This window comes from Pararge aegeria, chromosome 6 (assembly GCF_905163445.1).
Source record: "Pararge aegeria chromosome 6, ilParAegt1.1, whole genome shotgun sequence".
Classification (NCBI taxonomy): Eukaryota; Metazoa; Arthropoda; class Insecta; order Lepidoptera; family Nymphalidae; genus Pararge; species Pararge aegeria.
The window spans coordinates 19,049,533-19,073,435 of NC_053185.1; the positions used below are offsets into that span (position 1 = coordinate 19,049,533).

A 23,903-nucleotide genomic window follows, 5' to 3' on the forward strand; every position below is an offset into this window, starting at 1 on the left:
ATGATAATCAAAATTCGTGTATTAAGACATCACCGTATTAGAAAATTTGTTACGCGCTTGTATCCTTGTACTATTGTAGATTCCAAATAAATAGACCGATTTTGATACCGTTTTTTTTCTCTTTGGCAGCCCATATAATATATTTGGACAGTTATGATTGATGTTATCCATTCGGTATTTATTTGACTTGCAATGTTTTTAGTCTCTGTTAAAATAGCTTGAGGTAAAAGGCACGACTTCGGGCAAAATCTATTTATCTCCGAGCTGATAGAATAACTTAACAGCATTATCTGTATTAACAGCATTAACACACCATATTTGCTGCTTCATAAAATTTCAAATATTCATTTGCTTGTTTTACAGGTGAAGTGAACAGCACGATTCTCGACTCTGAAAGAAATGAGGTAGTCGTCCACCTTCCACAGTCCGTATCGGATGCGTCACGTCGCATAAGTTTTGTAGTGTTTAGAAACGATCGAGCCTTCCAACCTAGCCAAGCGACGTATTCTGTCAACAGTCGAGTGCTGAGCATTAAAGTTCAGGACGTGACTAACTTTGAAAACGGGGAGGTAAGATGGATTTTTTTTTTCAATTCCTCCGAAAAAGTGACAGAGAAATTGGTCAAACCCAAGGTTTGGCGACCGATTGGCGCAGTGGGCAGAGACCCTACATTTAGAGTCGAAGGCTGTGGGTTCGATTTCTACAACTGGAAAATGTTTGGGTGGCGAACTATATATAATAAGTTTTAATGACAATTATTCATAAGAATCATCGTCAGTCATTTTAATACCCATAAATCAAACTACGCTCACTTTGGGGCTAGATGGCGATGTTTATTTTGTCGTAGTATATTTATTTATTGTTGTTCACTGCAAATACACCAGCTGGGGTCGAAAACTGCAACCGGCTTAACTTCTATTTGCTCACAGAAACCTGTGGTTTACTTAGTTAATGACTTTATTGACAGTAATAACATAAAAGCCCATTAAGTTGTATTTAACTCATAACACCCAACGACTTTCGTCTAATACAAAAATTTGCAATTTTTTTAAAACTAAAGTTAATCAAAACTGTTCGATGGTAATTTTGACATTGCATTCCAGGTGATAGACATCCATCTAAGTCCAATGACATTGGAACCAGACCGCAACGCAACCAGAACCTGTGCCTACTGGAAATTCTTGGAAGACGGAACGGGGTCTTGGTCTTCCGATGGTTGTACGCTCATTCGCGCAACAGAATCAGGTATGCTGGACACTTGCAGGTGTACCCATCTGACGCACTTCGCTGAGGTATTATTTCCAAGATCAGTATTTTCTCAAAAGGATGAAGATATTCTGGAACTGCTAACTGTTATTGGATGCTGTTTGTCAATTTTTGGTTTAATAATGGTAGGAGTAACAGCAGCGTTGTTTAGGTCCTGGCGACGGGACTATAGTAATAAAATTTGGCTTCAACTCTGCATATCCATTTTGTTGCTTGTCCTCAGCTTTTTGATCATAATATTTGCTAAATTTGATCACTACAGTATTACTTGTATGTTGATAGGAGTAGTCCTACACTACGCAGTTCTATCTTCCTTCTGTTGGATGTTGGTTGCAGCAGTACTGTCTTATAGGCGATTAGTGTTGGTCTTCACCAGAGACGCCTCACATAAATTGCTTCGAGCATCTGCATTTTCGTGGGGAGTTCCTTTGGGAATAATTGGCGTTCTTCTTTCAGCAGCCCCGCAGTCTTATGCGGGACGTTTCGAAGAGAAAACGCCTAGCGGTTCTTTTTGCTATCCTTCCGGTTTAGCTATGTGGCTATCAGTTTATGCCCCGATAGCGATAATATTACTTGCGAACTGGACACTATTTGCGTTGATAGTCCGTTCCGTGTTTGCATCAAGAGGGATTCAGAGACACGGGGATTCAAACGAAGCTCTTCGTTGCGCATCGGTTAGTTGCCTGTTAGTTTTTCTATTCGGGTTGCCGTGGATTTTTGGTCTTTTCGCTTTTAACGTTGTCGCTGCGTATTTCTTTACGTTGACAGCAACGTATCAAGGGTTTATGTTGTTCCTATTCTTTGTCCTTGGGAATAAGAAGACTAGAGACTTGTGGTTAAATAAGTTAAAGATAAAACAGACTCGCAAAGTGCCTGTAACGTCATCAACATATTCTAATAGTCGGACGGGGTGGCGAGGGGCGACGGCTCCATTGACGGTTGAAGCTAAGGCGTCGAAACCTAAATCTCTAAGCCAAGATGACTCTAGGTTTTCTTGACGAAGGTCTAAATCCAAGCAGCCTTATAAAGGTTGATATTTGAACAAGTAAGATTCTTCTCAATAGCACATCTTGCAACTGTTCCTTGTTGTACTCCTGTCTTTTTTGCTAGCCGTAGTTATCATGTAGTGACGCTGTTTGAGACAGGCATTAGCCACTTAATCTCTCTCTGTTTGCTGACAGCCTGGTATCTCAGTCTATCGCACAGGTGGCCTCCATACCTTTTGCCCTGTGTTGCACACACAAGGCGTTCTATATAATTTTCTCGATTCGACTGTGCATAGTTACTCGACACTCAGTCAAAATGCTGGAAAGTACCTACTTCTTGATGAATTATTTATATTTAAGTGTTTGTTTTGTAAACGTAAGTTTATACGAGAAACAACGAATGTTTATTACTCTGGCCGCTGCGGTCCGATGCAACCGGTCGCCCTGTGGCTAGCTAGTTGACGCGTAGATTGGCCATATTGCTAATCTTTATGGTAAGGCGCTATCTGTGTTCATTATTTTTGTTTAGGATATTTCTTTAGTTACTTTTATTCTTTTACTGTTTGCGATTTTAATACAGGGAAATTGTTTTTTATTAGAATATTCTGTGAAGGTATTGCTTTCACTGTTACCTATGAACGTATTATTTGTTGTAACCATGTCGGCTGTTTTAATCGTCTTGCTTATTTTTAGTATGAAACGAGGCTATGTACGTATAAGACTTTTCGATTAATATTTAAAGTTAGTTAATTAATAAAATCAGTGTTAATCTATTTAAACTAACTTCTGAGACCCCTTTAGAGATTTTCTAACATTTTATAAGTTGCAGTTAAAAATGTTACTAGATCTATTAGCATAGTGTCGAGATGAAGAAAAGATAGAGATTTTACTCTAAAATCTGATTTCCCGGTTTTAACATTTTTCCGTAAATTTACAGGGGATCTTGAATTTGTTTTATTTACTTGAATAAATATGTTACTGTTGTTAGGTTATCTATTTTTTTAATAAGTCAATAAGACATCCATCAAGTGATCGATATACCCTTGTTTTTTTAACATAATTTCAAAAGGTCTTTGAATTTTTTTTTCTTTCTCTTAGTTGTGTTTTATAACTTAAAATATCATTATAAGATCTAGGTTTCACTTTAGTGAAAGAGTAATTAAGATAGATTGAGATACTAATTTATTTATGTAAATAGCTTAGTTAGGTAAATAAAGTAATTCCGATGTACAGAACCAAATACTATTACTATTGTGTTAGGTAATAAACGTTGTGGCATTTATTATTATGAATTATATAATTGAATACAAAATAAAATGTTATTTATTACTATTTACTTTTATTCATTATCCTTCTACATTATGGTCATCATCAGAATTTTAATATCCCACTGCTCTCCTTTATAAAATAGTGGGATTTACAGCCTAGATCCTTCACGCTGCTTCAATGTGGATTGGTTGGCTTTAACGAATATTATCTCGTCATACTAGGTGATAATATTCCGAACAGAATTTAAAACGAACTCTCTGAGGGGTGGACTACGCCAACTTCCTTACCACGGTCTTATTTTGAGGATGTCGAAAACATTAATACCCAATTTTTGCCCATATCTGGGAATCGAGCCCGGGACGTCATAATCCGCAACAACCACGAGACCTGCGAGGCATTTTAATTATTGTTGCTGTGAAAATTCATGTGACTATCATTAAATCCTTAGTTTCTAGCATAACTTTATTGCATTTTTTAAAATATAAACTCGTATAAAACTCGTGTTTTATCGTGTATCTTTTAGAATTTAAACCTGCTTTAAAGTTTCATTTTACTGTGTTATTCAACTACAAACATTTTTTAACTCACCTGGAGTTCAGCTGTTTATTCATCAAGTAAACCCTTTACCGGCATACTATAGTCCACTACGCTAGCCTAGTGCGGATTGGTGGACTTTACACACCTGGAGAACATTAAGGAGAACTATCAGGCATGTAGGTTTCCTCACGATGTTTTCCTTCACCGTTGACGCAAGTGATATTTCTAATTGCTTAAAAACGCACATAGTTTGAGGCGCGTGCTGGGATTCGAACTCGGCCTCCTGAAATCGAAGTCCTACCCACTAAGGTATCACCGCTTGCGCAAAGCTGTTTATTACTCTCCTCTAATTTACATTACAGATGTATAGTTAGAAAACAATCGATTGCTAGTAGTCTCTAGATTAGTTATAGCCTGTATAGTATTTATGTATAACTAAGTTGTGGAAACTTCATTGGTTCATCTTCTTCTTAATATATATAAATCTCCTGTCACGATGTTTGTCAGCGATGGACTCGTAAACTACTTAACCGATTTTAAATTAAATTGGTACACCGTGAGCAGTCTGGTCCAACTTAAGAGATAGGATAGCTTAGATATTTAATTATAGTCGCAATTTTATTATATTGCAAATTATTTGTCTATAATTAATTGACAGTCACATGTTATATATATATATATATATATATATATATATATATATATATATATATATTACTAATTTAAGCTGTATAAGTAAGTGCTATACTTAGCGATAATGAATAAAATCGCAGACAAGTCGCGGGCAACAGCTAGTGTTATATAAAAATACGATATTACTTTTATGTGTAATACTGTAGTACTGTAGTACTGTTTGTTTCCCTTGAAAAGCTAATAAATAAATTTCGTACCACCCAAAATACATTTATATGAAAAGATTTAAAAACGATTTTTAATCCAAATAGTTAATTCCCATAAAAAATAACCATATTCGAATATTTAGATTTTTCGGCCGGTCCTTTTGGGGTTTAAAATTTTGTTTTTTATCAAAACACCCCAGTTTTGAGGCGAAAGCATCAAAAACGGTGGAGCTACGAGTATTAAAGAGATCCTGTGAACGCATAAATAAAATATAAATTTACCTATCTTTATGAGAGGAAATTATTACCACTTGAGTAGTTATCTAGAACTGCGGCTATATTTAATTAATATGAGCATGTAAAAAGGCTTTATTAGCAGATGCCGGCAATAAATAGCCCATTGCCATAGCAACGCCCCATTGACACTCACGCTTCAGCACCTCGCTCCTCGATGTTTACGTCGTCGTCAAGGCATTGACAATTTAGCCCTCCACTCGTTGGCAGTCAATATAGCACGAAAAAAGCTATAAAAAGTGAAAAATGTTCTGGGGAATAAGTCCAGCCCTTGATCTTCAAGAGGAGTATCTGAAACACGGTGATAAAAGTGCTTACGAACTGAATTTTCTTGTGATAGGTGGGTGTGATGCAAGACATATCCTCAAAACGTTGGCGCAAGCTTATCGGCATACAAGACGATATATGAACATCTTCGTAATAGACGGCTGTCCAGAAATCATCGCCCGACAAATTCTCCTCCTATCAATGGCCTTGGAAAAGACGGAAAAAAGTGGTCTTCTAGAAAAAACCAGACGGTTTCTCGAAATCTATGGAAATATGATTCTACGGTCTCCAACATCAAGGTACGTCATTGCAAAAGCGAGACAACTTGTCGGAATGATTACCAATCCCGAGTACATGAGCTGTCTCTTACCATGTGTATCAGTTGACCAGATGAAGTATCGCGAAAGAGATTACATGGAGAACCTTTTTAATTTCTGGACAACTGGGAACACGAATCAGTTTAACGCTACTGAATTGTGGGACCATAGAGTAAGAACAAGTCTGGGTGTCAGGTATGATAACAGAATCGGTGTGTTTGATTGGGATTACCACATGCGTATGAAAGAGGTTGCGAGTCAGATATGCTTTCAAGAGTATAAGCATTTCAGAGAATATGGGATTGCTTTTACTTGGTTGGAAACTGAGGTGTGTCGTCCAAATGCCTCGTTGGCAGCTGGAATTTATAAGTGTGGGGATAGGTTCCTTCATCGTGGATATCTCGGAGATTTAGTGACCTCCCCGTATATCGCTTATGGACTCGATTGCGAGGACAAGGATATGCTAAAATCCACTCATGGAGTGAACTACAAACGAGCAACAGATGTTTCAGAGCGGAATGTTATGAGAATGCTCTATGAACTAGAAATGCGTAAGCCTTTTGATCCTAACGTGATGAATTTGGACACGAAACAGAATTTAGGTATGACTGTATTGAGTCAACTCGATGCAAAGATTTCTGAAGGTGGGCCAGAAGCACCCATACTCCTTCGTGAAAACCGCAACACGTATATAGATATTGATTTTGGAAAAGTCCACTTTTTATCACTCTCTGCTTTAGATCATTATCCCCATAAACCTCAATTTCAAGGACTTTTTCACGGTGTTTTCGTTGGTCATAATGTTCTACCTCGGGTAAAGCCAAGTGTTTGGTCGATGGCAAGAGATGATGCTGTTGTTATTATGGAATCACGGAAGTATGTCATTGACTTGAAGAGAGAAGATGTAAAGGCGTATGGTGATCAGATACAACAAGCGGCGACCACCGCACAATGCGAGAAGATTGGCTCATTTAATCCCGAAAAGGATGACTTTGCCAATTTTCTAATAAGGAGGAAAAGTGAGAGTACTGACCCTTTTGCGTAAAATAATAAATGAAACGAGTTTATTGTTGTTTGATTTGAATATTAATTTTTTTTTTTCCATCGGCTTTCGGAAGATAGTTTTACACCTTGTTTTTAGAAAAAAACATAATCTTGTGTTTAAGGTAACCTGACATAAACATTTTATTATGACGGCCGATTGGCCCTGTGGGCAGCGACCCTGCTTATAAGTTCAAGGCAGTGGGTTCGATTCCCACAAATGGAAAATGTTTGTCTGATGAACATGAATGTTTTACAGTCTCTGGGTGTATATATTATGTGTATTTTATTTATGGATATATTTATCAACTGACTGATGACTGACTGAAGCAACTGAGAATAGAAGAGACTCTCTAGAGTTATAAGATATGTTAATGCGTTCCTTCTAAGACTGATCATAAAATATAGCATATATTCCACAAAAATTCAATGCAAACCTGTCACGAAAAAGGGCCAAGGTGAAATGAAACGTTCAAAAAAATTTGTGTTCATCTATTTTCTTTCATTAATAATATGTTACATTCATTTAGTAAATAATATAGCAAATATATTTACAAGGATAAAATAAAACTGAAAAGTTCAACGTGTCCATTGTTTACCGTTTTTTTTATTTTATTCAAATTCGTATGTTATATATAATATCACTTAATATTAATTTTCCTATAAATCGATGGTGATGGTGATTGCAAATTATCATAATTTTGACAACTAATTTAGACCTAACTATTGCTTTGGTTTTGAAGTCGAAGTTTTCAAATAATTATAGTGTCGTCGGATTTCACACCGGTTCGAGTTCGAATGGACACCTTTGTGTCTTAGTATACCTATCGCTGGGAAAACTTTTAAGTTGTTGTGTAGAATCAAAGACCTCACACATTTAGCCTAGCCATTTTAGGGAGGTCGTTCGAAAACTTTGAAAAGGGAAGATGAGAAGCGAGCTAAAACCTGTCAGATGTGTAGTTAAAGCGCAGTTAAAAATAATAGTTCTTATCAAATACGTCCTTTTGACGACCTCCCTGGCGTAGCGGTGCACGTTGTGGTTTCGAGTTTAAGGTGCCGGGTTCGATTCGCGGCAGGGGAGATTTGAGAATTTATTATTTCTGAATTTTCTCTCGTCAGGTCTGGATGGAAGCTTCGGCCGTGGCTAGCTACTCCCTACCGACAAAGACGTGCCTCTAAGCGATTTAGCGTTCCGGTATGATTTTGCGTAAGGTAAGGTAAGAATATCGGTTGCATATAACTGCATCATCACTTACGACCAGGTGAGATTGAAGTCGAGGGATAACTTGTAGTGTTATAAAAAAAAACTATAACATTGACTCATAAATACTACAAGTGATATCTAAATTGAATGACTTTTTTAAGATGAAATGCACATTACGGGATCCGACGCGACGGGTCAATAAAGTATTCATAGTATATTTACTTGAAATTATATCTGAAAGAATGTTGTGACCGTTTGGCCTGTCCTTCTGTATATTTTTGTATGTATGTTTACATTTCACCGTAGCGTTTTAATGAATAGATGTTTTGAACACGGATTTTAATATATAAAAACTTGTGGGCCGGTTCATAAAACACATTTAAATATATATATGAATTAAAGCTACTGTGGATACGTACTCGTAGTTTTACAAAGCATTCAGTTTTGTCTTTACTCGGTAACGGTGAACAAGGTACAACTCTATAGTAACTTTGGCACTGAGGTTCTAATAGTAGGTCTACACATACGTACATGCGTGATGTTTTAAATAATATTATATTTTCAAGTTTTGTGGAGCTGTTACGTATATATGCCCTTCATTGTTTGTACGAGTTATTTTCTCAAGCGCATGTAACCGCTGCATGAAAACACGTCCACGTTTAACTTTTTTAAAGTTTTATCGATTTACTTGACACAAAGAACTAAGCTACGAGCGGTTTTTTTGCAGGTGAATTATTGAAGAGAAAACTTCATAGGGTTTTTGGGTTAAAAAAAGCTGAAAATCGCGTCATCTTCACACGGTAAATACAAGATCAGCACTCCCTAAGTACTGCCCTCCATGTTTTTATAATGCAACTATTGTATTTTGTTAAACGAAGGCTGGTTTCAAAGTAGCTAGCTGTAATAGTTCAATTGTTTCGATGTATGATGCAGTTAAAACCATAAATGCGTCTTAATATATATACGTTTTACTTCTAGACCTACATGCCCGAATAAAATTAAAACGTCGCGCATGTTCGTAAGTGTGAACGTATCGTAATGTTAATTATAAATAGTCTAAAATAAAAATTATTTATGTCTGAGCTGAAATTAATATTGTGATTTATCTAACATAAATAAATAAAAGAATTAATTATGATTACTTTAACATTACTTACAATTGGTCTAACATTAATTATGATTATAGAACTAGGATAATTCGCAAGTCACCAGAGCACCACCGTGAGCAATGGCCGTTAACGGCGCCGTCAATTGACGAATTAGGCCTGCGCGTGACACACGTGTGCAGTGAACAATGGCCTTAATTATCTATGTCATCGTAACTATGTGACGTCAAATAATCTTATTTAATTAAAAACGACGCGTCTACCATCGAATTTAATTAAATAAACTAATTAAACCACATCCTAATTTTATGCGCCTGCGCATAATATGCTGGATGGAATAAACGTAGCGTTCAACCTTAGCCCGCCGTGGCGTTTTTTTACCTATTTATACACAAATACAACAAGATAGACAGAAACACAAAGATGGAAGTAGATTACAAAAGGCGGCCTTATCACTAAGTAACGGTGACGCCAGTTTAAAGTTATTATTAACCAACATTCGGTTAAAAATATACAAATACGTTAAACTTTAGCCTGTAACACCTTCTCGCTCAAACCAGCTGTGGTTGGTCGCATGGATGCAAGTTTGCAGTTTACGGACATAGGTTGGACGCTTTCGCTTGGCCTTCGTTGAATGGTACCAATGCGGTTGTGCATTGATCACTAAATGAACTCAAGAGGTCTTAAAGATTTGCTATCCTTTTTCACTGGGAGCATTGTGAAAAGGACAACAGTTTTAGACCTGTATTTTTGCCCAAATTTCTAAACTATACAGCTTAATTGAAACATTTGTATACAATACCCACCTTTATATAATAAATGGGCTGATCGTAAACCAGTTTTGTGCCTTTTAGTTTGCAGCTGACAATAAAGATGATTCCATTGCAGATATTTCGAATAAGTATCTCTACTGAGCGGGGCGGGACGGGAATCGCGTCATAGCTATAGATCATACTATCGTCGTAGGTCGTAGCTTATTTATTAAGCACTTTTTGTTTCACGGATTTCTCGATTTCGTGTCGCTACGGTTTTCAAGGAGAGTGATACCGTAAGTAAAGTAGCGTCGAATGACGTCATCTAAAAGATTTTCTTTTACATGTGATTTTACAAAGAGAACGTTAATTTTATTTTTAATAACAGGGAAAAATTTAATCTTGCAAATTGTTTATCAAACATAGATATTTAATACGGTCAAAGGAAATTTGAATAATTATATGAAGAACTACAAAAAGTTCAGGTATTAATAGTGGATTGTTAGATAATAATGGGTCGTCAGCAAAAACGTGTTGACATTCCGCCAAAAGTGGCTGGCTGGCCAATATAATCATCTGAATTAAGTTGCAAATATGACTTATTTAACCTTATATTATATACAATGTATTTCACTCAATACATATTTGAACACGCTTTTATATTTTGCGTTACTTTATGTTACAGGATCTTGTAATTACCTAAGTTTCACTCACTCAGAATAATATAATATTTTCACTACACCGTGTTTAATTCTTTACACGGTACTTTATTATATATGTTATAGTAATGTAGATACACATTGCTTTCATAGTAAACTGACATACATTATATCTTAATTTATCAACTATAGTTACGATACAAAAATTGTATTTATAGTTAGTTAAAAACATTTTTCACGTAAAGGCCGTTATTCACCACACACACGTATTTGGATAAAGAACGCGCGCGCACGCAACGCCCCCTGGGGCAGACACTCGCTCTGTGCGAGACGACAGACTACGCCGTAGACAGAGACAACAATATACCCAAACACTTCACTTACACGAGAAAGAGACCCACATATATACTCATGTGAAAAAGAGACATCTAGATATCAACTATAATGACGTTACGTGCTAATTCGGTTTTACACTATGCATTAATGGGGATCCACAATATTGGATACAACCAGGCGTTACTTTGCGCAATTATATGTAATTCTTATGAATATCAAGCTTAATTTCCCCGAAAATAACTTTGCAATTTTATAACAAATTAAGCTTAATTTTAATAGTAAGGAATCCACAATGCCAATTCATCCCGACAAGTGTCCAAGAGAACAGACTATATCATAGACTTTGATTATAAACACCGCGGGCTGCTGTCAAACGCCTTATTTAATAATTAAAGATGTATGAATTTCATACATCTTTAATCATTAACGTACAATCAAAACCAATCTTGTGTATCAAGTGTATATCGATACAAACCGTATACAATCATATACAATCGTAGCGAATCGTATATCGATATCAATAATTCCAATCAAACACATAATAAACAATATTCTTTTGAGTTTGACATGACCGGAGCTCTTGTGGGAGTGGAGCTCTGAGATCAGCTTAGCGTAGATCCCCATTACTATGAATTTATCAAGTGAACAAACTATGTAGTAACGAGAATCTGTCCTCTATATAAAATTACAGATTTACGTTAAGTGGACGTAACGTAAGTTTAGATGAAAACAAACACTAAGGTTATCTTCTCGTAGGTATTTAAAAAGCAAAGCACTTTTTTAATCGGACACACAAACGGCCAAACGTACGCAAGAATGGTTGAGCACACTTACTTCTAGGTGGACACATTGCTTCATTCATATCTGTTTACAATAATGTTGATGTATGGATTATTTTGAGTACATAAAAAGTGCCTTTTATATGTCACTATGAAAATCTTTAATTATGAATAGATCCGTAATACAGCAATTTGTAGGACTCTCATTTTCTCACGGGTTAAATTAATTTGCTTATATACTTAGTACACCAACATTATTATATACCCAAATAGAAACAAATGGGAGTAAAAACTCTAATTTCCGTTGTTGCCATGCTTTGGCAGATGGACTTGTACGTTTTATCCCTTGTGAGTGGATTTATTCAGGGGATACATGTATTGTCTTCAGCACGGCTAGCATGGGCAAGAGAGAATTATCTCCCCAGGGCAGAATAAAAAAAATTCTTCTTCTACGGCTTCATCAACTCTCAGAGAATTGGTGAAGTGGAAATAATATATGTGTAATAATAAAGGGGGTAAATTCCTTCTACTCAGCAGGTCGACACGTGAATTATATCCCCTGTCCTGTCCCCTGAATATAATTGGGGGGACATAATTTTGGTCTCCTGCTTGCTGTTTATGCTAGCCGTACAGAAGGCGAAATTAAAACTACAAGTTGCTTTTATTTGATTGGTTAAAGCTTTTTATACGAGAAATACATGTGTATATACACTATTTTACCTGTACTTATGGCAACATGGAATTTTTGTGCGCATTTATGGCAGTTTCGAATGACATAACTATGATAAACTAGATGTGTACCAGGCTTTACCCGCATATGTTAAAAAAAAGCCCACTTTATCCAAAGATAGTGTTTTTATTATAACTATTAGATAGTTTTTTTTACATTTATTCTAGAGTTAACAGCGATATACAGAAAAATTGCCCCTTTCTTGTTTCAGAATAATACAATATCAAAGTGCCACAGTTAGTATTAATTAATTTAATTCGATTGTGGGTTTTTATTTATAGATCACTCTGTCTACGAAGTGGTTAGACCGTCTCATATATAGGCTGTGGCACGGTGCGAAGGTCAGAGGCTCACGACTATATAAATCCATTTTGGTAAAGTTTACATACATTGTTAAGTCACCTTTTCATTACACAACTTGCATTTTCAAGTAAAATGCAAAGGAAACTCACTTAAAACTACACTTTAATACACTCATAGAAGAGATGGCAGTAAACGTTCCTGACTTTTACACATATTATCACGTATCATAAAACAGTGCTCGTGAGATCTATATTATTATTTTATGTGCGTTGATGTAAAGACACTATTTACATCCATTTTCGACCTACATATTCTTTTCTTAAAGGAATGCTGTTTTAATTGTGCTGATAAAAATCATTAAACGTATGTACTCTTATATACTATACACTAGGACTAACCTCAAACATTGTTAAATCTACAAATTTGTTACATAAATTTTACAAGCCTACTGTACTGCATATTGGCTTATGTTATTTTTTAGTCTGTGGCCAAAGCCTGCGCACCGCTTGCGAGTGTCGCACCCGGTTAGGCCCTTCTCACACATGTATGGTTTTCGAATACACGGTTGTAAACCTTTCACATGTTTTTAGCTACCTGCACGTTCGGAACTCTATGACGTTGAACTCTCTGCGCACGAAATGCATTTTAGTGACGTAGATTATAACATTTCTTCATAGTGGTGGTGTTAATTATCATGAGTTCATGTGATTATTATTGTGTTACGTTTAGAATAGGCTTATATTATCATTGCTGATATTGTGTTTTTTACTCCAATTAATGGAACCTACTCTAACTTGGCTTTCGTATTTTAGCCGAAATTGGAATAGTGTTAGCCAATAAGATAACAAAACGATCGTTAAATAAGCTTAACAATTTTACTACAGTCAACTTCTTAATTCTGTAACAAGTTATCCAGCTTGACAATGGAGTTATTTTAGTAGACATAGCCTAATATTAATGTAAAATATGTTTGTCTGTTTGTAAGACTTAATCGTAACACTTCGATCCGATTTCTTATAATAATTATAGGTTTATTATAAATGTAATTGAGAATCAAGGCCCTAACGGTGCATTAGCCGTGTACGCATGAAGCTCGAATGTACTACTCCGTGTAAAATGGCACCGTGTAAAAGTTCGCCCCGACACTGGAAACCGTGCGTGTGTGATAAGGGCCTTACAGAGTAAATATTTGTGACTACCCTGTACTCGTAGGTAATTATATACCTATCTTATGTTTAATACATTATATTATAACGTTTAACTATGGGAGTAGTTTTATTCAACGGGGTCATAAGACCGAACATTTCCGTGCAATGGCGATCGACATTGGTGAAGTGGTATTGCTTAAAACAACGCGAAATAGCTCTTAAAGGAACAACATGGGCCACTGTACTAGTTGCGTCTTGGTGAGACACCAGTGCCATAAAACAGACTGGAGTCTTATACGAACAGTTCCACGAACTTATATGTGAAGTGAAGGAAAGAGGAACTACTTATATAATAATAGTCTTCATATCAATATTCAATATCAATAACATTTTTATACACAACCAGCGTCTTTTCTACAGCGTAATCCACTTGAAAAAGACGTTTCCATTAATTTCTCTAATAAACAGTTGAGTTATAACACTAAATTACGCCAGCGGCATCCTTCAGTTCACAGATAAGTTAGTGGCACTGTTTTATAACAGCGCTACTAGAGACTTGTTAGTAGTCAGTGAACTGATCTTTGACCGCAGCGGTTGTGACATAAAACGCACATCCACTTTCAAAGAAAGTCTGGGCCCCGCAAATGCAAACAGAGATTAAGTAAGCTGAAATTCAACGACAACCGTTTAGTTTCATACATCATTTATTGACTTTAATACTTCGCAATAATCTGAAGAGCTTATAGAAAGCTGCAATATAATATAGGAAGTAAGTAAGTTGTTCTGTTACTTCTATCTTCATGTTAAATGTATTCTCAATACTCTATTGAAGCTATAAATTGCTTCTATACAGTCTCAAGAATGATCATCAGATAGACACAGATAAAACTTTCACCAGTATGGTTGCAATAAAAATATAAGCAAAAAATTATCAGTTATTAAGATTGCTGTCAGAAGTGAAAACTATATTAAAGTATAGACTAGTATAAGTGTATTAGCGTGTATATGCCACAGACCACTGCGCGTAAGTCACATAAGCATGTCGCATGTCGGTGTCGCGAACTCGTAAGTTTTGCCCCAACCAAAAAACAGCACAACGTGGATGAAGATGTTTAAAAGAAAGGGGGTTTTTAATAGCAATTCCGCTGCACCCATATCGATCAACTTGGCTTATTCGAATTAATTGTTACTATTCAATATTATATCTTTAAGTTCCTACTAGTAATATTTGTGGCTGGCCACCTAGCCTAGCGTAATTCGAATGAAACGATAACATTCTAAAGTATCAATAAAATAAACGGAAAACTGTAACATACAAGAGAGCCGCCTCGGATGCGATGCGATACATAATTATAATATCAAGTGATATCCTATTTTCAATTTTATTAACTATCGTCGATCAGACATATCAATCGATAACATTTATACGTTTTTACATCAATAGTAAGTATATCTAGACATCTAAACTACCTTGCTAAGGTATCGCCACCACCGCATCGCACCGGACGCGACCCCTATTTCAACATACATACATGAAAGCATGCCAGCGTAAATTCGTTTCAATATAATAATATTAATATACATAATATATATCTGATAAAATCCGAAATAACTTATATTCACATTAAGATATACTATTTTATTTAGAATATGTTTACTTTATGATTCTAGATACAAAAAAATTATTTGAGTACGGTTCGAGTTCTCAGCGTGACAGTCGACCAACGAAAAATTTATTTCCTAAATCCTTTTTATTTTTACTAAATCTTTGACTGATTTCGTTTGGTGTTATCATTAATGTTGTCTCTCTTGAAGTCGCGTGAAGTTGGGCGTATATTCGGAGAGGTGATACAGTGCAATGAAGTTGGAGTCTCTCCGGGGACGGCTGTAGCCCGCCTTCTGTTCCTACCGACCTCCAGACACGCGGTCAGTTGAGACTGAGCTTTTGGCGCGGGGTCGCCGTCGAGCTCGCTCCGACGAATCATATGGTTATTTTCAATTTGTTATACGCCTATCTAAATCGTTAACTACTCGCGCGAAGGCCGGGAGCTCGACGCGAGCACCTCGGTACCGCACAAATACATATATGTCAGTGGCAACGTTACGCAGCACTAACATACAGGGCCGGTCCGCCGCCGGCCCGCCGGAACAAAGATAAGAGTTATAAAGCGTATTGATTCAAAAGGAATGAAAACATTTCAACGTAAAAGGGATCGGCGGCGGTGCGGCGCACTCGACGTTTTACACTCTAATCATCAGTCATATCGTTAAATATTAGTGCAGTTCGATTATTTACAATTGTTGACTACACGGATGCGTATTCACATGTCGGCTACGGCTACGGCGTAGCGCTACGGCTGGCGGCGGCTCGCTGTCAGTGCTTGTACTCCGGGAAGGCGGCCGGGCGCTCGCTGGCGGAGCTGGCGGGGGAGCGCGGGGAGGGCGGCGAGGGGAAGTACTCGCGCGCCGCCGGGACCGCCTCTTCACTTGCCCACCGGGCTAACTGTTGTTGAGCTTGAATAAATTCATCACTAGAAAATGATAGAGAAGAGGAACGGAGAGTCTAGGCGCGTCGCTGCGGCGGGCTCCCGAGTCTTACTACTGACTGACTGACTGACTCTTCGACCAATAATATACAAGATATGCAGTGCCGCGTGTGAAAACATTTCAAACATTTTTTTATACTTGTTGTAACATTATTGCATTATTCAAAGCAGTGGCAAATGGTTGGAATACTTATGCAGTGTTTTGTCACGATCTGAATGTAGCAGAAATTTATTATAGTAATAATTGGTCAAGCAGGTGGTATGTGGAAACCATTGACTTTAAACAGAGAAATACTTCGCAGCGCATGCCAGCAACACGCGTCCTACAAAGTGATGCCATCTGTTTATTATCATGAGGCATTGGTGTCAAGTCTCAAGTGCCTGTAATTACAACAGCAGTTTAGATCAGAATAATGCAATGCTGCTTAGTGACAGAAATAAGCATGGCAGCATTACTTACACCCAGTGGCGTGCACAGGGTTTTTGACCAGGGTATGCATAAAGAAGGAAGATGGCATAAAATTGAAAATTCCTTACCCTTTGAATGAATGAATGAATGAATACACTTTTATTGTACACCACATAAACATATAGTAAAATTTAAAATAAAAATTTAACAAAAAGTATACAATTTTGCGGCCTTATCGCTACATAGCGATCTCTTCCAGGCCCCTTTATGAGTTATACAAAAATATTAGGGTATGCATTGCTTTTGGGATTGTATGAAGTGCACGCCACTGCTTACACCTCTAGCTCTGCCACATAAAACTCTATGAGACAAAACACTGCTGATTTAATGCGCCACTATGCATTGTTTATTAATATGGCTCATTGCGTACGCAATAAAAATTACTATCTCTATGATTTAATAAAATAAGATATTCCACCACTGTATCGCTGTTTGTGACGTTAAGCAGCAAAGAAATAGGTTACCAATTGTGGGTGAGAATTTCTTACGAAGGACACTAGCAAATCTAGTATATTGTTGATCGAAGGACTGACTAAATGACTGACTTACTACTGGCACTGACACTGGCGCTTTTAACCGATTGTCGATGTGTACATTGGATCAGATGAAAATGGTTATTGGAATGGTTAGTGGAATAACAGTCAGCGTTGGGTGACTTCTTTTTTAGTTTTTTTAAGAGTTTTAACGGTACGACTGCAATGATCGAGGAGGTTTATTTCTTGTTATATTTTTTATCGTCCACAATTCCAAAAATTATATTAAAACACAGGATTTTGATCGATCAAAAATATATAAACAATGTACAGTTTCAAACCAGGATACATATAAGCTGTGAATTAGTCCAATTCAATTTTAGAATACTTAGGAATAATTAAAAAAATATTCAAATTCAGATCAGCAGATTTCAGACAAAAGTATCAATATCAATACAAATTGTAAATTAGATAAAGTCAGTTTAGCTTTAACACTACCTTTCGATGTTTTATGATAAAGCTTAATTTACCTTGGTTGAAAAGCCTTTTTGCATCCTCTAGTAACTTTGATTTTTAATTAAGCTTCGATACAAAACTAAAGACAATGTAACTACAAAATACTAGTTAAACTGTTATTTTTAAACTTTTGATTAGTTGAATATAGTTTCAACAAGTTACTGTTAAGTTAAGAACTCTTTTAAGTGATATACATAAAATATTTTCTAAATTTGTATAATATTCGCCGAGAATATTTAATAAAAAGTAATCAGAGAAGCTGTAGATAAAAATAACCAACAAAATGTTACATCGTACTTGTTAAAGTATTGTCGCAGAGTGTTAGTCAGTATAGTTTATACTGTCTCTAACGGTTAAATTAAAAATAAAAGTTACCAAACTTGACGGTATGTAAAAGAAACAAAATTATATCAAATCTTGAGTAATAATGTATTGCGTACTAGGTCGGCGTTGCATTTTATTGCGTTTTATGTATTTATTAAATTTATAGGCTAGTGGGTTACATAATGACAAAATAATGTTTTAGCGAATGCCACATTATTTTTTCATTTGCACTGCACATAATACTTCTGTAAATCAAAGTAAATCATTACATTTTACAGCTATGTTTGTTACTGTAATACTGAAAGTTCCCGATAAGGCTTATTTGAAACTTAAAAGTTCTAATCTTGATATTGATGTTATTGTTACCCACGTAGCCGCCTGCGTGCGCATAGAATTCGTTACACGTTACTGCTTTAGTACTGAGTACATTATTACTCAAAAGTATCGTCTCTATTTTTTTAAATATTTAATATTCGATAAAAGCCAATTGAGTGATGTCATGGCTGATGGTAGAAAGTAGTTTGAATGAGACTCTTGGAGCCCACCAGTGAGTTAAATGTTTTGATGTGTGATGTACAGATGTCACTGTAAATAAACTATACACAGACAAAAATATTGAAAGCAACACTAATTGAATTGTGCGTAGAAACATTGTATGCTTATTTTTACGTAACCCACAAACATTTAATAATGAGCTAATTTCTTAACCCTGAAATATGGAAGAAAATTAACTTCGTATACATAAGATGGGTATACAAAATTAGTTTTAGATTCATCTTATTAAGTTTATTTCATCTTCCAGGTACGGTTTATAAAAACTACTCTCTAGTGCAATTTGAACTGTCTTTTCCACAATTCAATCTTCTTTAATTCTTTCTATATGTGAATAGTGTGAAGTTGTCAAGTGTTCATATTATATAATTCAATTGAAAACAAACTAAGGTTAACTAATGTCTAAGGTACACCGTCAAAAGTTTTTACCTCAGGTGGTTTTGTCAAGCACGTCGTAGTCTGATAGTTGGCTCCTTGTTTCCTTTGAGGTCAAAGGAAACTGACTTCAACTTTACCTTTTAGGGGGAAGCGACTGAACTTCATCACTCGCTTTCGGTCATAAAGCAGTCTGTGGATAACCTGTTGTAGTGTGACGGTACATGGTTTCTTATTTCGCACTTTTTTACTTTGGGGGAACCTAAACTGACTTCAACTGTAGCTTTTGGAAACCTCACCACGATTAGTAGTGCGTTAGGCAATCTTTTGTTGTTTGCATTGTAGCCTGGTATGACGGAGAGAGAACTAAAACTAACGTCATCACACAATCTTCCGGCACCGGAATACAGTTGGGTACCTAAAGATACAGGTGGGAAATTGAAACTAACGTCTAGTTTATTGGTAAACACCTAACTTCTTGCAGCGGTGTACCAGTAGTTTTATAAAGCACTGCAAAGATTTGACCCCTCTGTGCCCATGTGCCACCATGTATGGATGGGGAAGTAAAACTAAAGTAGACTCAGTCGGTAAAAAGTCCAACTCACGCTTTTTGGTGTTTCTCGCAGACTCTCAGCATGCCTCGAAGGATGATGGAAACGTTAAACTATTTTCAACTGTACCCACTACTTTAACTGTCGTTAGAAAGTCTCACCTCTCGCTGTCTCGGGCGTCACGCAGTCTTTCAGCGTCGGCGGTTTCATAGAGTGCGTCGTCGTCTGGCGGGGCACAATGCACCCCGTGGGTGAGCGCCGCGTGAGCTCCGATCGCCCCGTGAGTGAGCAGGGCGGTGGACGCGGCCGTTGCAGCCGCAAACATGGCGGGGTGGTGACGCGTGCTGCCGCGGAAGCGGGGGTACCCGAAACGGGATTCTTCCTCGTTGGGACCGATACGGCCTCGGCAACGACTGTAATTTATTAAAAAAAAAAATTTTTTTGAAGTTATACTTCTTTTGGCGCGTTAGGGAAAAATGATGAGAGTAATTTTTTACGACACCGTCCCAAAAAACCGACGCCTTGAAGTTAGCTATAAGGTTTGACAGTGTACCTAAACTTTTAATTGTCAAAGTCTGCGGGCGCATTCCGGTGATTCAATCGATGCATAAATTTCTAATCATAATTTAATGTTATTATTCGATAATAATTCTATTAGTTTTTTGAAATTTATTTATGTTCATTATTTCCATTTCTTTAGTTATATGGAAATATTTTTTTGTGATATCTAAATAAACTTTATTTAACTAACTAAATGACAAACTAATGATTGACAGTACTTCTGAATTAATAATGTATAAAAATGTTTGACTTACGATGGCACCTCCCCTTCAATCCTATAATGCCGCTCAGCTTCCGTCTCCGACATCCTGATGTCTTCCGAGCCGGATGGACTCATGTGTCTGCTGGAGTGGTGTTCCAGCTGTCGTATTAGATCCTCCAGATTTCTGATCCTGATGGGTCCACACGGTGGAGCCTCATCCTCTTCGTCTTCACCCCTGAAGTTATATAATGATACTTCTTTAATACACTGCTAACCGCCTTCCATCGATCTTAGACTATTGTCGCTTTTGGATAGAAACAGGCGTTAACCTTGCGGAATTCCATAACATATTATGAAAATGAAGCTTAATTTGCCATACTCGGGGAAAGGTGAAGAAACCGTATGGTGTAATTTATAATTGCTTCCATCTTTATACTCCACATCAAACAGATCTTCGACAATGTACATTTAAATTATTTTGAGGTAGGTACTCGAAATTTTAAAGACTTTAATCCAGAATGGGCGTAAACAAGTTTGGCTCAATAATAAAGGTATGGCATATGCCCTGCAAAAAGGACATTAAATAGACTGATGGCAAGACTATAATACCTTTGCCTTCTCAATTCAGCTTCGTGGATTTTCTCGGCGCTTGGAGCCCGCTCCCTTTTGTACTCGTACTCTTGAAGAGCTCGAAGGTCTCCGGAGCCAACGGCTGCCCCAGCACTAGCTCGTTGTGCTGCGGCCGTCTTTAATGCTACTATTATGTTTTCGTGGTAGCCGTTCAGATCCTGAAACGTAATCAGAGCATTCTTAAATAAACTGTGCGAATCAATAGAGTGATTCGATGCTTTCTAGTGACTTTAGGGCTGGTAAGAGTTTGTTTGAGACCCGTTAGCATGGATTGGGTACAAATCGGTTGTGGATCGTGGCGTTTTTAAGAATTGCTTAATGTTAAAGCAAACTGGACTTCACTGATCTCCTTTTAGAGCCACAAATTGTTAATGAGGAAAGTAGGAACAATTGACTATTTACAAATGTTACGCCTAGAGCATTGTCTCAAAAAATGTGTGGTTAAATTTTTCCACATAAACTCAACATCAACAGGATCTCATCAGGATCAGGGTGAGGGGGTCATTTACGAACCAATATCGAGCTAGTAGGTTTTCAAGTATAGATCAATAGGTATTTACGGAGGACTGAACTTGAGAACCTGCTTTTACCTCGATGTTGGTTTATGGTTGGTTAGGTCTGGTTAGATTAGGTTTATGGTTTATTTACGCGTATTAGCGTCTACATTTGTTATCAATTGTTATCATTTGTACTTGAGTTACCATATTTAATTATACATTTCGAGTTTTTTTATATGTATTGTATGGCAATCTCTCAATGATTTTTATAGAATCAAAGCCTTTGTAATACCTTAAACTTGTACTCCATATCAGCTACAGCACCGGAGGGTTCCTGGCCATCAGACTGAGAACCAGCCTCCAGCTGCTCAGACTGTGAATCATCGGCCCATTTGTCTTTGCCATCCACCGCTCCGTAGCCATGCTTCTTGAGGATACCCTTCTCGGGTAACTTGGGCATCGAGTTTGGCTGCACATCTATGAAGGCTATGTCTTCTTCACCTGGAAGTATAAATATCAAATATTTCGTAAAATTCTTTAGATTATATAGACAAGTTTCACAAACTTGTAAGGTGCTTTTTTCTATACGTTGGAAATCGCATCGAGCTGCCTGCATCTACATTTTTTTCTTCCTTTTAAATAGCCACTTGAATCGTTCAGAAAATCAGTTCATCCTTACTGTGTTAGTATATGATTTACTACATTTGAAATGTTGTCTTGCATCTCATCTATTGCCACGTTTAGTAGGTATGTTTATTATATAGCAACTATTGTTTGATACGACACGAAGTTGTCGACCTATGCTTTTGAATCCTGTTTTGTTTATCTTTGTTCAAAGAGCTTCCTCGCCTTAATTTTCATGAACATTGTAAGCTTCTGTGGGGTGCCCACATAGAGACATTAATGGGTAAACTTAGCTCAGCTGCCTGAGCAGTCAGAAAAATGACTATTTTGCGTACTTTCATAGTGTTCTGTACTACAGGATCTTGCTATTTAAAAAAATTAGGGAAATAGGTATACTTACAGTAGCTTCGCATTTGATTAGATATAAATATAATAGATATATTGTTTTAAAACAATTGAATATTTGTAATACAAAACATTAATCTTTATAAAAAAAAGTGTTTTGAATTTAAATTTTGAACAAAAAGGTGTAACAAACAATTAATACAAAACAAAAACAATTAATAATTGTCGAATGAAGTCTCAATGATCAGAACGCAACGCAGTCAAAGTCACAAAACACATCTAAAGATGCAATTTTATTACCTTTTTCAATGAAGACGATTAATATTTTAAATTTGTTCTTAAAGCCTTGTTCAAGTATTTTTTTATGGTATATTAACGAAGTATATCGTTTTTTAATAATATTTGTTTTGTTGTTGCAATCTAGTTAACTGTAAGTTAAGTAGTTCAGGAAGAGTTTGAACTATCTAAAATAAATACCTGAGTGCGTCGGTTCATCTTCGCTACCAGAGTGCACGCGTTTCATTTGTTTGTGGTCTCTGTGAAAGATAAATTACACATTTTCATTCGGTCAAATTATAATCAAAGGCAACTCAGCAAGAATGAACGGCGCATGCTGATGGTATTTTAACGACTTATCGACATTACTCTGTGTTTTGATGAACAAAAACCTTAAAATTCTGCCCTGATTCTACATTGAGGTCGAAACATATATACTACGACTTTCGAAAAAAGAGCAGAGCGGTTATTTAATGTGTCAAAATAATAAATCGCATACAAGCAAGCAGGCAGGCCACCAGATGTGAACTTATTATCGCCACTCATGAACATTCTACGGTACCAATAAGAGTACAAACAAGTAAAGTGACCTACGAGTATATAGAAAAATTTCTGTAGTTGTTAAAAGTAGCCACAAACTATTTTTTTATTACCAGCATGAAATAATCGACCGAAATGGTTTCTCACGCCCGTCGACTTCAAAACACGCATACAAGATTTTACTTAACTTTTTACTGTGTATTATGATGAAAAAAACTGTGGAATTTATGTGAAGTTTCTCAAAAGCTGTCGTTACAAATTATATAATATTTTACCGTAGCGAATCAGGGCCGAATTTATAAGCCATATTGGTGAGATAATCTCAGTCTTAATAGATTTATTTGTAAAACTATCGCTTTAAAAGTTTTAGGTTCGTTTTAATACCATATATGAAATGTTTATTATTGTTATTAGTCAAGAAGTAGTCATCAAAAGGTGTTTTATTTCTAATGGCTCAATGATGAAAATACTCTATTTAAACACTCCATTAGTTGCTTGGGTGCTGCTACATAATAAAAAAAGCTAAATTGTACTTCTATAAGGTCAGCAGATAGTAGATACAACCATAGTCTTTAGTCTTTTATATATT

At 36.5% G+C, this 23,903-nt stretch overlaps 3 protein-coding genes across 7 annotated transcripts in view; 2 read left to right on the forward strand and 1 right to left on the reverse strand.

Annotated features, from left to right (window-relative positions):
- The window catches only part of LOC120624495, a 44,759-nt gene extending 41,439 nt beyond the window's left edge, over nt 1-3,320 (forward strand). For all 3 annotated transcript variants that reach the window (XM_039891075.1, XM_039891078.1, XM_039891077.1), the window contains 2 exons: nt 364-569; nt 1,104-3,320. In XM_039891075.1, coding sequence (XP_039747009.1) covers nt 364-569; nt 1,104-2,264 — 1,367 coding nt within the window. In that variant the 3' untranslated portion in view covers nt 2,265-3,320. The remainder of the gene's footprint in view (nt 1-363; nt 570-1,103) is intronic.
- A 2,083-nt stretch (nt 3,321-5,403) lies between these two features.
- Nucleotides 5,404-6,820, forward strand: LOC120624320 (dynein assembly factor 3, axonemal homolog). The gene has a single exon (XM_039890785.1). The coding sequence runs from the start codon at nt 5,438-5,440 to the stop codon at nt 6,818-6,820; it is 1,383 nt and encodes a 460-aa protein (XP_039746719.1). The 5' UTR covers nt 5,404-5,437.
- Nucleotides 6,821-15,505: 8,685 nt separating this feature from the next.
- The window catches only part of LOC120624561 (disintegrin and metalloproteinase domain-containing protein 11), a 305,939-nt gene continuing 297,541 nt past the window's right edge, over nt 15,506-23,903 (reverse strand). For all 3 annotated transcript variants that reach the window (XM_039891194.1, XM_039891193.1, XM_039891195.1), the window contains exons 21-26: nt 22,976-23,034; nt 21,822-22,030; nt 21,012-21,190; nt 20,455-20,637; nt 19,801-20,052; nt 15,506-16,364 (exon numbers count right to left, since the gene is read on the reverse strand). In XM_039891194.1, the coding sequence (XP_039747128.1) occupies nt 16,208-16,364; nt 19,801-20,052; nt 20,455-20,637; nt 21,012-21,190; nt 21,822-22,030; nt 22,976-23,034 (1,039 nt within the window). In that variant the 3' untranslated portion in view covers nt 15,506-16,207. The remainder of the gene's footprint in view (nt 16,365-19,800; nt 20,053-20,454; nt 20,638-21,011; nt 21,191-21,821; nt 22,031-22,975; nt 23,035-23,903) is intronic.

Coding starts and splice junctions, on each gene's coding strand:
- LOC120624320 (XM_039890785.1), top strand. CDS start 5,438: ATGTTCTGGGGAATAAGTCCAGCCCTTGATCTTCAAGAGGAGTATCTG.